Below are 13,307 nucleotides of genomic sequence, written 5' to 3' on the forward strand. Positions count from 1 at the left end.
ATTAGCACAGTTCAATAAGTCTTTATTGAGATTTTAGTCAGCAAATTTGTGATAAACAAATAAATAAAAATAAAAATGTTATGTTTATTTTAGTGCTGGGTCGTTATCGACGTTAACGCGAGACTCTTATCGCGCGATTAAAAAAATATGGCCGTTAATCTATTCTCAAAGTTGGGTTGGGAGCTGGGTCTATTCTACGCAAGCTATGATGACTTTCACCTTGATATTTTAGCGTGGATGTATACGTGACCGAAGAACCGTCTGACAAAATAGTGCCCTTCTGAATCAAATCAGCAGGATGCCCTTCTGGATCTTTCACTTACTTCGAAGAGACTACTGACTACGCTTACATGGACATCAGTAATCTAGTTATTTACATTAATAGACAATAATATAATGAAGGTGTTTACGTGAAGCGCTTTCATGTAAGGGTTTCCTGTAATTTTGGGTGACTTTAACTGCAGTTCGGCACTTTCACCTTCACTCATGAACATTTCATTCATGCCCCTGTGACAAACTGGGGTATTAGACGCAAATAAGGAGTAAGGACTACTGAGGGTGTTATGGGATTTAATAACACACGCCAAATGGAAAGAAAAAAATTTCCGTATTTCACGATGTGTGTGTGTAGTCCCTTACTGACAGCCCCGTGTGTGGATCTTGTCGGAAAATATGGCAAAAAGTCCTACATGACGGTAATAGTTTGATCGCGGCGTTTACTTTAATAATGCCACTAATATCTGCACACTCCACATGTCTTAACTCTGTTTCAAGAGTTCACACTTAGCTGATGATTAATGATAAGCTTGTTTGGCATGCTGTCCCGGGAGAGAGCCCTGAGCTCATAAGATCCTCGAGCCCGGGGCTCCCTCCCATTGCAAGGCGAGAAGGGAGTTTGAGCTCAGGTAGATCTCGAGAACTCCCCCGCTGTAATAACCAATGAACAGCCAGTGATTGCTCTTGAGAGATAACCATTTACTAGGAGCATGTCTATAGTGCCGGTCTGGATTAGTCAATTAACTTCTGTTGCATGTTTTTTGGACGGTGGGAGGAAACCGGGAAACCCGGGGGAAACCCACATGAGCACGGGGAGAAAATGCAAACTCCGCACAGAAATGTCTGCTGGTTTGGTAAAGCCTAGAACCAGAGACATTCTTGCTGTGAGGCAACAGTGCTAAGCACTGGGCCACCGTGTCACCCATCAAGGAAGAAGGAGGAGTAGGGGGTGGATGAAGGGATTCTTCAAAACGAAGATAGCGGTGGTACGTAACCCAGGGTATTTGTAGTAGCTTAGGAGTCATCTGATTGGTGCATTGAGAATTGGATAATGCGGATCCAGCCGCTAGCAATCATAAGCACGTGATCCTCTCGAAATTTGTTTATAACTAAACTTCACTTCTGTTTAGTTCAGTTATGACTTTAGTCGGATTAAGGTGATAAAAATATCGCTGTTTGGAGCTACTGTAGGCCTACAGTTCAAAATGCATGTATAACTGAATAAACAGTTAGTAAACACAAGTACATCTTATTGAACATCATTTATTTTCATCACCAATTATCACAGTAGAACAGCTTCTCAAGCAGTTTGTGATGCGTTTTGGAAACAGGAGATAAGCCCCTGGTCTAACGCGCCACCTGGCTTGAGAAACCCGTTCTCAAAGACTTACTTTAGTCATTATTTGGGTAGCACACATATTCTGAATGCCTTCGGCAGAATTCAAATGAGCCATTTAATCTAGATTAATTAAGATTAATTCCAAGATTACAGTGAGATTAATCTAGATTAAAAAAACTATCTATGCCCACCTATAGTTTATTTATTTATTCATTTATTTATTTACGATAGCTGCCATTTAAAGTAAAACTCCTGAACTCATTTCAGTTACAAAATTAATATTTGGTGCACTGCCTTAAATTATCTGTTTAGGTTGATACAATAATATTTATAATCTGATATATAAGCTTAATTAAAGCATAGCTATAAAGAGATCGTTTTGTAGTTACTTGGAAACATTTGGTTTAACCCACAATGTACAACTAGAATTAGAAACGATATTATTACTACATCAGCATCTACACGGTTACTGCCTTTAAATAAAGAAACATCCAGAATAACAGCAGTATTTGTCTCTTCACCTTCAACTTCAACACAGGTTCTGCTCTCCAGCACAATGGTGACACAAAACAGATCACAGAAATTTGATTCTTAGGTTTTATGGCAAACTACGTTTCTTTTTATTTACCCCGCCTTGATTTTACAGTAATCTACATTTGTTTTATAAACAGTCTAAAATCTACAGTCTACTTCTATCATTTAAATTAACAGTATACTATTGTCAAAATTTCTGATCTTTATACTTTTTTTTGCTCAAACCATTAACCCTTCAAGCACCATCACTGCAAAATACTTTTGGGGGATAATTTAAGCTGTTTTTCACTTCCGTTTTAAAGGGCAATCATGCAAAATCAACTTTCGAGAGCTGTTTGGACAGAAGTGTGTGTAGGTATAGTGTGTCCACAGTCACATTGCAGTGATATTGGTGTTATTCTGGAGTCAGATCAGAGTTTCAGTAGTCATGTCAAAGCAGTAACTAAATCAGCATACTATCATCTCAAAAACATAGCGATCTCAAAAACATTGCAGGAATTAGATGCTTTGTTTCCAGTGAGGACTTCCAGTGAGAAACGTGTTCATGATTTTATCAGCAGCAGGCTGGATTACTGTAACGGACTCCTCACCAGCCTTCCCAAAAATACAGTTGTAGCTCATCCAGAACGCTGCGGCCAGGATTCTGACCAGAAGCAGAAAATCAGAGCACATCACGCCTGTCCTCAGGTCTTTACACTGGCTCCCGGTTACATTCAGAATAGATTTTAAAGTATTATTACTGGTCTATAAATCAGTAAATGAACAAGGAGCTCAAGACATTACAGATATGCTTACTGAATACAAGGTCAGATCATTAGACTCAAGTAAACTAGAAATTCAAAGAGTTCAGTCAAAGCAGGGTGAATCGACATTCAACTACTAACAGCGCCCCCCTCTGCTGGAATCAGCTTTCAGAAATGATCAGATGTGCTCCAACATTAGTGACAGTCAAATCAAGACTGAAAACACATCTGTTTAGCTGTGCCTTTACTGAATGAGCACTGTGCTACGTCATCATTCATTCATGAATCATTCATTCATTCATTTTCTTTTCGGCTTAGTCCTTTTATTAATCCGGGGTCGCCACAGCAGAATGAACCTCCAACTTATCCAGCATATGTTTTATGCAGCGGATGCCCTTCCAGCTGCAACCCATCTCTGGGAAACATCCATACACGCTTATTTACACTCATACACTACAAACAATTTAGTTTACCCAATTCCACTATACCGCATGTCTTTGAACTGTGGTGGAAACCAGAGCACCTGAAGGAAACCCACGCAAACTAGGGGAGAACATGCAAACTCCACACAGAAGCGCCAACTGACCCAGCCGAGGCTCGAACCAGCGACCTTCTTGCTGTGAGGTGACAGCACTTCCTACTGTGCCACCGCGTCGCCCTCTGTTTTTAATCATTTTTATTATTTGTTTTTATGTTCTTATACTTGTCTCTTATTCCTGTTTATGTAAAGCACTTTGAATTGCCACTGTGTATGAAGTGTGCTACATAAATAAACTCGCCTTGCCTTGATATAAACACAAGACTTTTTTTTATTTCCTGACATTAAAATAGGATATAAATCCCAGCAATTTTGAGGTCTCAATGTGATGCAGCAGTGTGTTTTTCACTGCTCACCAATATTGATTGACAGGTGTGTATTGACGTGTCAGTACTGACGTGTATAAACATGTCCACAGGACAGGATTTGCAAAGAAACTTTGATTAAAAGATCTGTTCCAAATTTCTCTGATCCACATGCACTTTAAGAAGCAGTAAGTGCTACACTTTGGATTTTTTCATAGCATTTTGAACTACAATTTTTGTTACATAATCGTAAACGCTTCGCATCAACACATCTGCACAGTGCACACAACCATAACCGAGAACGCTTCAATCACACAAGAGGATTCCTTCAGCTTTATTTTGTACAGTAACTTGGCTATAATGATCTCTATACAGCAGCATATTTACACATTCGGTGGGCATCCTGTCACATTTGCAGTGGTGTAAAGTAACTAATTACAAATACTCAAACTACTGTAATTGAGTAGTTTTTCTCAGAAATTGTAATTCACTAAGTAGTTTTAGAAATGTGTACTTTTACTCTCCCTTGAGTACATTTTTAGTGTTGTAATAAAAGTTTTACTCCACTACTTTCCTTCAGCCTGCAGTCACTACTTTATTTTTTCTTGTCTATGGGGATTAGAAAAATCAGTCCTGTGAATCCTGTCCAATCAAATCGCACACAGAAGTAAAGAGGTACATTTCCTCATAATGAACTACCTCAAGACATGGGCGATTTATAATTGCAGCAAACTGTTTGGAAGCATTAAAAGTGTGCAAGAAGCTGTCCAAAATCTTTACACGCATAAATCTAACCTAATATTAACGTCATATGATGTTGTGTGCCTGCTGGGCAATAACAAAATGCACTACAGAATGTTACGTTTACACTCACCTGCACAAATTACATGTAATTGTGATTGACTGCGATACATTTGGCGGGATTTCGATCCCATAATTTTGCTCTGAATCAAAAAGTTCCCTATAGATGGCAGGGAGAACCATCTCATTTGCATTTAAAGGCGCAGACGCAATAACAATTCCCTCTGACCGCAAACTTGACCTTTTTCAACAGGGTGTAATAAATGATCTGATGGGTATTTTGACCTGAAACTTCACAGACACATTCTGGAGACTTATTTCACATCTTGAGAAGTGATGTTTTATAAACAAATTTTGGGAGGAGCACGCGCAGAAGTTTCAGTATCAAATACGTCATTGACAATTATTCTATTATCCAATCAGTTCTTGACCAAACCCCTATATATACCAAAGCTGTCTTACCTGCAGCATCTTATGACTTTAGCATCCCTCCACCACCCCGACACCTCATCTCTTAAGCATTACAATCCCGGGGGAGCGTTCTGGGGCCGGACTAGATACTTTGCTCGAATCTCAATTCCTCTCTGTTTCCTGATAAGGGGAATAACTCGAGTTTGGGTGTCTTCCCCAAGCTCAGAGCCCTCTACCCGGACAGGACGCCAAATATGCTTTAGTCTGAAACTATTGCAAGTGTGAACTCGTGAAAAGGACAACATCGAGGCCCTTTAAATAAACACTTGCATTTGTTAAGAGTACACTCTGTTCAAGTACTAATGGCAGTGAGAATACTCAGCTTTACTGATGAAACCCGCTGTTAACAAGCAGAATCACTGAAATAAAGGAAAACAAGTACAGAAAAAAAGAACAACAAAAACTACAATTGACTTCAGTCACAGCCTTGATGAAATCAGCTGAAATAAAACAAATGACTAAACCTCAGAAACTCTCAAACAAACGAGGATTAAAGGGCACATAGGTTACCCCTTTTTTCAGATTTAACATAAGTGTTTTGCATCTCCAGAATGTGTCTGTAAAGTTTCAGCTCAAAACACCCAATCAGATTTTTTATTATACCTTTTATTAAATTCCTATTTATACATTTTTTCACTGGGTGGCGGTTTTGGTGTACTGCTTCTTTAAGGCGAGTCCTCCCCGCCCACCGTTTCTACGTGCCTTTCTGCGTGCCTTAATCTCCTCCCTCGGCTGCGTCAGACAACAGACAGACTTAAAGGAAGCAGATCTCACGTAGCGTTTGTGAGAAATACTACAGTAAGAACTTTACCAATGAGTATTTATTGTGCAGTTACATCGCAGAGTCACACAAAGTTCACGTGCGCACACACAGATACACGCACACACACACACACACACACACACACACACACACACACACACACACACACGCACACGCACACGCACACACACACACACTTTGCGCACGTCCTCTCTTGTTGATATGATTATACACGTGACTACCGGGACATGTTAATACGCGCAGCTGTCAATCAATATTGGTGGGCGGGGGGACCGCACTCCTACGTAAAGTTGCGGTCGATCTGAAAACCGCTTCAATTAGTCCACCGTTTTTATGTTGTTAAATTGAAAAAAAAGCACTGGGTGTGTTTATATCACCCCACTATGACGGTTTATACACCATACATGCACATATGTCTGTCCAAACAGCTTGAAAAGTAGATTTTTCACCATAGGTGCCCTTTAAACAACTCCACAAACAGCATTTACTTCTTACTAACCTGTTTATTTCTGTCTACAAATGTTCTTATTCAGATAAACTGTTTATAGCATGAATAGCATTTAAAGTCACCGTTGTGGTCGAACTGTTTTTATTTTAGTGGACCCATTGGCTTTTGAACAGTTTATTTTGGCAGCTGTAGATTAGTGTTTAAAAAACTATTTTGTTATAACGAACATTCATTCATTCCTTTTCCTTCGGCCTTGTCTCTTATTTAATGAATGAATATTGCGATATTAATATAATTACACAATAAAAGTAATTCCGAATTTTACATTAATTGGGATAATTTTTTAGGATATTCCTAAAACATCCCTAAATACTTAAACAAAAACTTAAATTAAATCACAGATGATGACAAACAACAGAAAGATAAAAATGAAATAAACAGAGCAATATTGAGGTACAGAAATCAATGATCAAATCTAAAATAACACGATATAGTTATCATTTTTTAACCACAATTAAGCTTTAATTTCAATAACTCATTTCTAATAACTAATTTATTTTATCATTGGCATGATGACAGCACGAGTGGCACAGTAGGTAGCGCTGTCGCCTTACAGCAAGAAGGTCACTGGTTTGAGCCTCGGCTGGGTCAGTTGGCATTTCTGTGTGGAGTTTGCATGTTCTCCCTGCATTCACGTGGGTTTCCTCCGGGTGCTCCGGTTTCCCCTATAGTCCAAAGACATGCGGTACAGGTGAATTGGATAGGCTAAATTGTCCGTAGTGTATGGGTGTGAATGAGTGTGTATGGATTCATTCCGCTGTGGTGACCCCAGATTAATAAAGGGACTAAGCCGAAAAGAAAATGAATGATTACAGCACATAATATTTGACTAGATATTCTTCAAGACACTAGTATTCAGCTTAAAGTGACGTTTAAAGGCTTAACTAGGTTAATTAGGGTAAAGTTAGGGTAATTATGCAGGTCATTGTATAACAGTGGTTTGTTCTGAAGACAAGCCAAAACTAATATTGATTAAGGGGGCGAATAATATTGACCTTAAAATGGTTTTGAAACAATTAAAAACTGCTTTTATTCAAGCTGAAATAAAACAAATAAGACTTTCTCCAGAAGAAAAAATATTATAGGAAATACTGTGAAAAATTCCTGAATCTGTTCAACATCATTTGGGAAATATTTGTAAATTTGTAAACCCATGGTATATTTATATATATCATTACCATCAATGTCAAGACAACATTGTGCTCAATATTTTCATGAATGATTAAAAAATGGAGAACAAAAAACAATCACTACTAGTAACATAACACAAGAAAGACTGTCTCCATGGCTACAAATATTATTGTTCATCAGTTAATATTCATCAGCTCATGTACCGACAGCTACACAAAGTACCAAAACAATCACAAAAGCCAGCAAAAGCTTTATATAAACATTCATTCATTCATTCATTTCCTTTGGCTTAGTCCCTTATTTATCAGGGGTCACCACAGCGAAATGAACCACCAACTATTCCGGCATATGTTTTACGCAACGGATGCCCTTCCAGCCTAAACCCAGTACTGGGAAACACCCATACACTCTCACATTCACACAACAGCCAATTTACTCCATTAACTGATTACAGTTATGTGTTTGGACTGTGAGGGAAACCGGAGCACCTGGATGAAACCCACGCCAACACAGGGAGAACATGCAAACTCCACACAGAAATGCCAACTGACCCAGCTGGTCAGTTATCAGGCTCGAATTATTTAGTTACTTATTATTTACCATGGCTCGAACCAGCGACCTTGTTGCTGTGAGTCGATTGTGCTACTCACTGCGCCACCGTGACGCCCTTAAATCTTCTTGTAAAACTATATTAGAAATATCAAAATAAATCACAGGATCACAAAATATTGCACTTGCAGCCCTAAAACGCCATGGATCAATACCATAGACTGTAAAATATATGGACGTAGTATCCGTGACGTCACCCATAGGATTCTGAACACTGCAAAAGAAGCTACAAGTAGGCGCGGCCAACCGTCGCCATTTTGTTTGCGCGTCATTGCGGGACTCCAACCAGCGACCTCCTTGCTGTGAGGAGCCACCTTATTAGTAGTACTTTACAAATGACGCTCAATAATCAGTTTAGTTCAACACAATCCAAACACAGATTGAAATAAAAGCCAACACAATTCGCTAACAGTATTTTATATAACAATTAGAGCCAGGGGACTGTTTCATTGTTGACTTACGGGTCAATAATTTCAATTTAAGTGAAGTTTAATTTTAAACTAATTTCGAGAGGAGCATGTGCTCATGATTGACCCAGCTGGTTCACATTAGCTGATCATGATCCTCCAATCAAAGGATCCCAAGTCACTATATATATCCTCATTTCCTCTCTACAACTATCTTCTTCTGGAAGAAACCCCCCTCCTCCCCTTCTTCCACCTTTATTCAGAATGGGCGGCACGGTGGCCCAGTGACTAGCACTGTTGCCTCACAGCAAGAATACCAATGGCGTTGGGTCTTCACTGGGCCATCTGGTGTTCCTGTGTGGAGTTTACATGTTCTCCCAGTGTCCGCGTGTGCTCATCCAGTGTCCACCATCCAAATGTGCTCTATATTATAGATAAAATAAGCCTAAATCTTTTTTCTAATGTCTTACTCTCAGGAAGTTCACCTTGGCCTCAGCAGCGGGAGAGTTTCAGATCGACCTGAGCTTAATCTCCCCTCGCCCTGTGAAAGGAGGGAGCCCTGGGCTCGAGGATCCCTTGAGCTCAGGGCTCTCTCCCAAACAAGCTATGTATAAATCATGAGCTAAGTGTGAACTCTTGAAACAGCAGAAATCAAAACAATATTCTTTTTTTTTTACTTTTCTGATGTTAAAATGGTCATTTTTAGTCCTAAATGGTCTTGAATTTGATGACTTTTTCTGAAATGACCACAACAATAGAAAAATGTATTATTTTCATATTTTCTTGAAGTGTGTACACATTTACACTAGGGTGCAACAACTGTCTTATGGGTACATTTTGACCCACCATTAATAAAACCACTTTTACACATTGACACACACACATGCTGTTTTTAACTTTGAGAAACACTGTCTCGCTAAAAACATTTCACACCTACGCAGGTACTTTGAGCATTAGAAAACACACCCCTTAATGTAAAAACTAATGAAATACTGCACACTAACAAGGAGAAAACCAGGACATTCACAGAATTTGTGATGAAGTATAAACAGTTTTGAGGACAGAAATTAAATTTAGCTGTGTTGATTTTTGATGTTTTGTGAAGGCGGGTCACTTTAAGACAAAATATAGCGGAATATCAACCACACAAGGGTTAAACAAACAGAAAAGCACAACAAATACAACTAAATGTACAATTGCAGTTAATTAAAATAACATAAAACAGTTTCAGAATGTTTTTGTCGTGGTTTTACTGATAGAAAGTGCACTGTGTAAAAAATAAAGCATAATTCACGCAAATAGTACATGTGAAATACATACGCAGCTCACTCGATTGCAGTCTGCCCGAACCCGTCTGCTCTTTATCTTCTTCCGAAAGGTGATTTTACTCATATTTACGGACTGATTCTCACGCCGCGCACGTACACATTAATAAGAAGGCTACAGAAAAAAGCACCTCGAATCCTGTGAGAGAAGCAGAACTTTCCGGAGAGCAAGTGAAACCTGTCAGACTAAACACGTGGTCGGGGGGGAAGTATAGATGTGAAGAGACATGTGACTTCACCACTAAAGACAGATGGAGATCGAGACTAAATAATGCATAATGAATGAAAGAAAACACTGTGTAAACATTGTTTAAACGTCGCTGACATTGTCAGGTTTTTTTCTCTACATCAGTGAGTAGAAGGAATCGTTTATACACTCAAAAAAATGCTGTTTGTTAAAACTACTCATTTAAAATGAGCTGAAACAACACAGATTTTAAAATATTTTTGGGGCAACTTATGTTCAATCCACCTAAATTTGAAACAAAAACTAATAAGTTAACTTAATTGCATCATGACGTCCCAACACAGTTAAGGTAAATTAAGTTAAGTTAACTTAATTGCATCATGACGTCCCAACACAAATTGATTGTATGTATTTTGTCAGGTTACACTTTAGAATCAGAATCAGAATCAGTTTTATTGCCAAGTGTGCTTCACACACACAAGGAATTTGTTTTGGCTACAGAAGCTTCCAGTGTACATAAAGAGACAAGTGACCACACAAAATAAATATGAAAAAATAAAATAAAAAAAGATAAACATTAAACAGAGATGCATTTAGTCAAGAAACCTGGATGTTGAGTTGTATGTACAGATTGTTATAAATATACAGGTTATAAGGTGCTGTGTACAAGTGCAAATGTAGAAGGTATTGCATTGTATATTGATATAAGGTGCTGTGTACAAGTGCGAATGTAGAAAGTATTGCATTGTATATTGATATAAGGTGCTGTGTACAAGTGCGTATGAGAAAGTATTGCACATATTTATTGCACAGTAGGGGAATATTTAACTGTTCATAAGGTAGACAGCCTGAGGAAAGAAACTTTTCCTGTGTCTGGCTGTTTTTGTGCTTGGTCCTCTGAAGCGCCGACCAGACGGTAACAGTTCGAACAGATAGTGTGCTGGGTGTGAGGGGTCCAGAGTGATTTTGCGAGCCCTTTTACTCACTCTGGAAGAGTACAGTTCTTGAAGTGTAGGAAGGGTTGTGCCAGTGATTCGTTCAGCAGTCTGGACTATTCTGGAATAATGGTCTATTAAGTAATATAATAATGTTATATTGCAACTCAATACTATATGCACAGTGTTCAACGTTTTAGCAATTATCTTCTCATAAAAAATTAATACTTCACGTTTTATCTGACTATATTTATCTTGTAAGTTGTATTGGGAAAGTACTGGGAAACACCCTCTTATTCACACACACTCAAGCACTACAGCCAATTTAGTTCATCAATTCCCCTGTAACGCATGTGTTTGGACTGTGGGGGAAACAGGAGCACCCGGAGGAAACCCACGCCACTCCGGGGAGAACATGCAAACTCAGAAATGCCAACTGGCCCAGCCAGGACTCGAACCGGCGACCTTCTTGGGACAGTGCTAACCACTGAGCCACTGTATCACCCCTATATATAGTTAGTGTTTTTATTTAATTCATAATCTTGTAAAGAATTTATTAATCATACTTCAACATGTACTAACGCATTATTAAAATTCAAAGTTGTGCTTGTAAACATTAGTTAATGCACTGAGAGTTAACATGAACATGGCATTATCTTAAATAAAGTATACAAAGATGAACATGTACCATAATAAATGTATTACTAATTGTTTGTTCATGTTAGTAAATTCATTAACTAATGAATCAATATTTTAAAGTGTTACCTATGCGCTCGAAATTTTATCAATGCGACCTAAAAATATATTTCAAATCAAATCAAATCAAATCACTTTTATTGTCACATCATCAGCAGCACGTGTGCTGTGATGAGTGAAAAGCTTAGGTGATGGCTCCAGACAGTGCAAATACAACTATAGTTCAAAATACAACAACATGCAACAGCATAGCCAGTAATGTTTAAAAGCATTTGGAAGCATTTGGGCGAGTGCATAAATTGTTGTTGTGCAGCCTGTTTTCACTGCAATATCCTCACCTCGTGCTCGGATTTAGGAAACATCAGGGACAGATTAAAACAGTTATGTGAACTTGCTGAAGTAAAAAAGCCTGCAATGCTTGCCCCGCCTTTGTGCTCTTCTTATTGGCCCTTTGCTCTAGAACTGAACGCGAATGGATTGGTTAATATCAGCTGTCAATCAATCAGTCAATGTCTCCTGCCTTCAGATGACAGAAGCTACAACCGTGAAAACGTAAAGCGCTGAAGAAACCACCTAAAGTTACTAATAATGGCACATCTTATTAGTGATCATGTGCTGAATGTTAATCCACCATTTACACTTTTCCAAGAGTGGATAAAAGACTTTCAGTGGCTTCAAGTCTACTATGAAAATAACTAAAGCCATTCACTGGAAAGTCTGTGGCACGGGGTTTGCAGATAACAGCGTTTAATCAGCGATTATTTCAACTAAAAAGCAAAAGTAATTCATAGGTAAAAGCTTTTAAACCATACTAAAGTGTATTAGTGTATTATTTACAACTATTTTTAAAGAAAGCATATTGTAGTATAGTGTGTAATGGAGGACAGCTGGCATGTGCAATAATCGGCGATGGACGATGGCATCGTCTGTCGGCCCAACCCTACTCCATATCCAACTTCTGTTTCCGTTTCCTGAAGTCATCCCTTATTAAAATGGGTTTTTGTTCAATGTGTGGTTAACACAAACTTAAGATAATTCCAACATTTATTTTACAAGATAAAACTACACCAGTAATGGCCCCTTCTCATGTTTAAAAGCGTTTACTTGAAACAAACAAAGAAACAAACAGGACTCTTGGGCATCACGTCAAACAGGAAGAGTCATTTATGGACGGGTCCTGGCGGTATTTATAATCACACTTCTGCAAATGATTCAGACTCAGATTTGAAGAATGTGCACATTTGCTTTATGCCCTGAACATCGCTTGAGTACATTCTTAAATCAGTTTCCACTAACTTTCCACACTTTTAGTTGACTTTGTGTTTGCTGCTTTAAGAGAACAGATAATATAATCAATACATGATATTGGCAATTACTGGATCATACATATTGACATGGAAAAAAGGCCTGAGAGGTCGAACAGCAAATACTAAATACAGTTGAAGTCAGAATTATTAGTCTACCTGTATGTTTTTTTGCTTTTCTCTTTGCCATGATCACAGCACATAATATTTGACTAGATATTCTTCAAGACACTAGTATTCAGCTTAAAGAGACATTTAAAGGCTTAACTAGGTTAATTAGGGTAAAGTTAGGGTAATTAGGCAAGTCATTGTATAACAGTGGTTTGTTCTGGAGACAATCCAAAACTAATATTGATTTAGGGGCTGAATAATATTGACCTTAAAATGGGTTTGATTTAATTTAAAAACTGCTTT

General features: G+C 38.3%; 1 protein-coding gene across 5 annotated transcripts in view; it reads right to left on the reverse strand.

Moving 5' to 3' along the window:
• The window catches only part of dock10 (dedicator of cytokinesis 10), a 167,497-nt gene that overhangs the window by 113,783 nt on the left and 40,407 nt on the right, over window positions 1–13,307 (reverse strand). The window contains exon 1 of one of the 5 annotated variants that reach the window (XM_056473283.1): window positions 9,767–9,880. The exons of the other annotated variants lie outside the window; for them this stretch is intronic. Coding sequence (XP_056329258.1) covers window positions 9,767–9,838 — 72 coding nt within the window. The 5' untranslated portion in view covers window positions 9,839–9,880. Of the gene's footprint in view, window positions 1–9,766; window positions 9,881–13,307 lie in introns of those variants that run through there. 5 annotated transcript variants of the gene reach the window in all.

The sequence above is a fragment of the Danio aesculapii genome, chromosome 15 (assembly GCF_903798145.1).
Source record: "Danio aesculapii chromosome 15, fDanAes4.1, whole genome shotgun sequence".
In the NCBI taxonomy this organism is placed as follows: domain Eukaryota; kingdom Metazoa; phylum Chordata; class Actinopteri; order Cypriniformes; family Danionidae; genus Danio; species Danio aesculapii.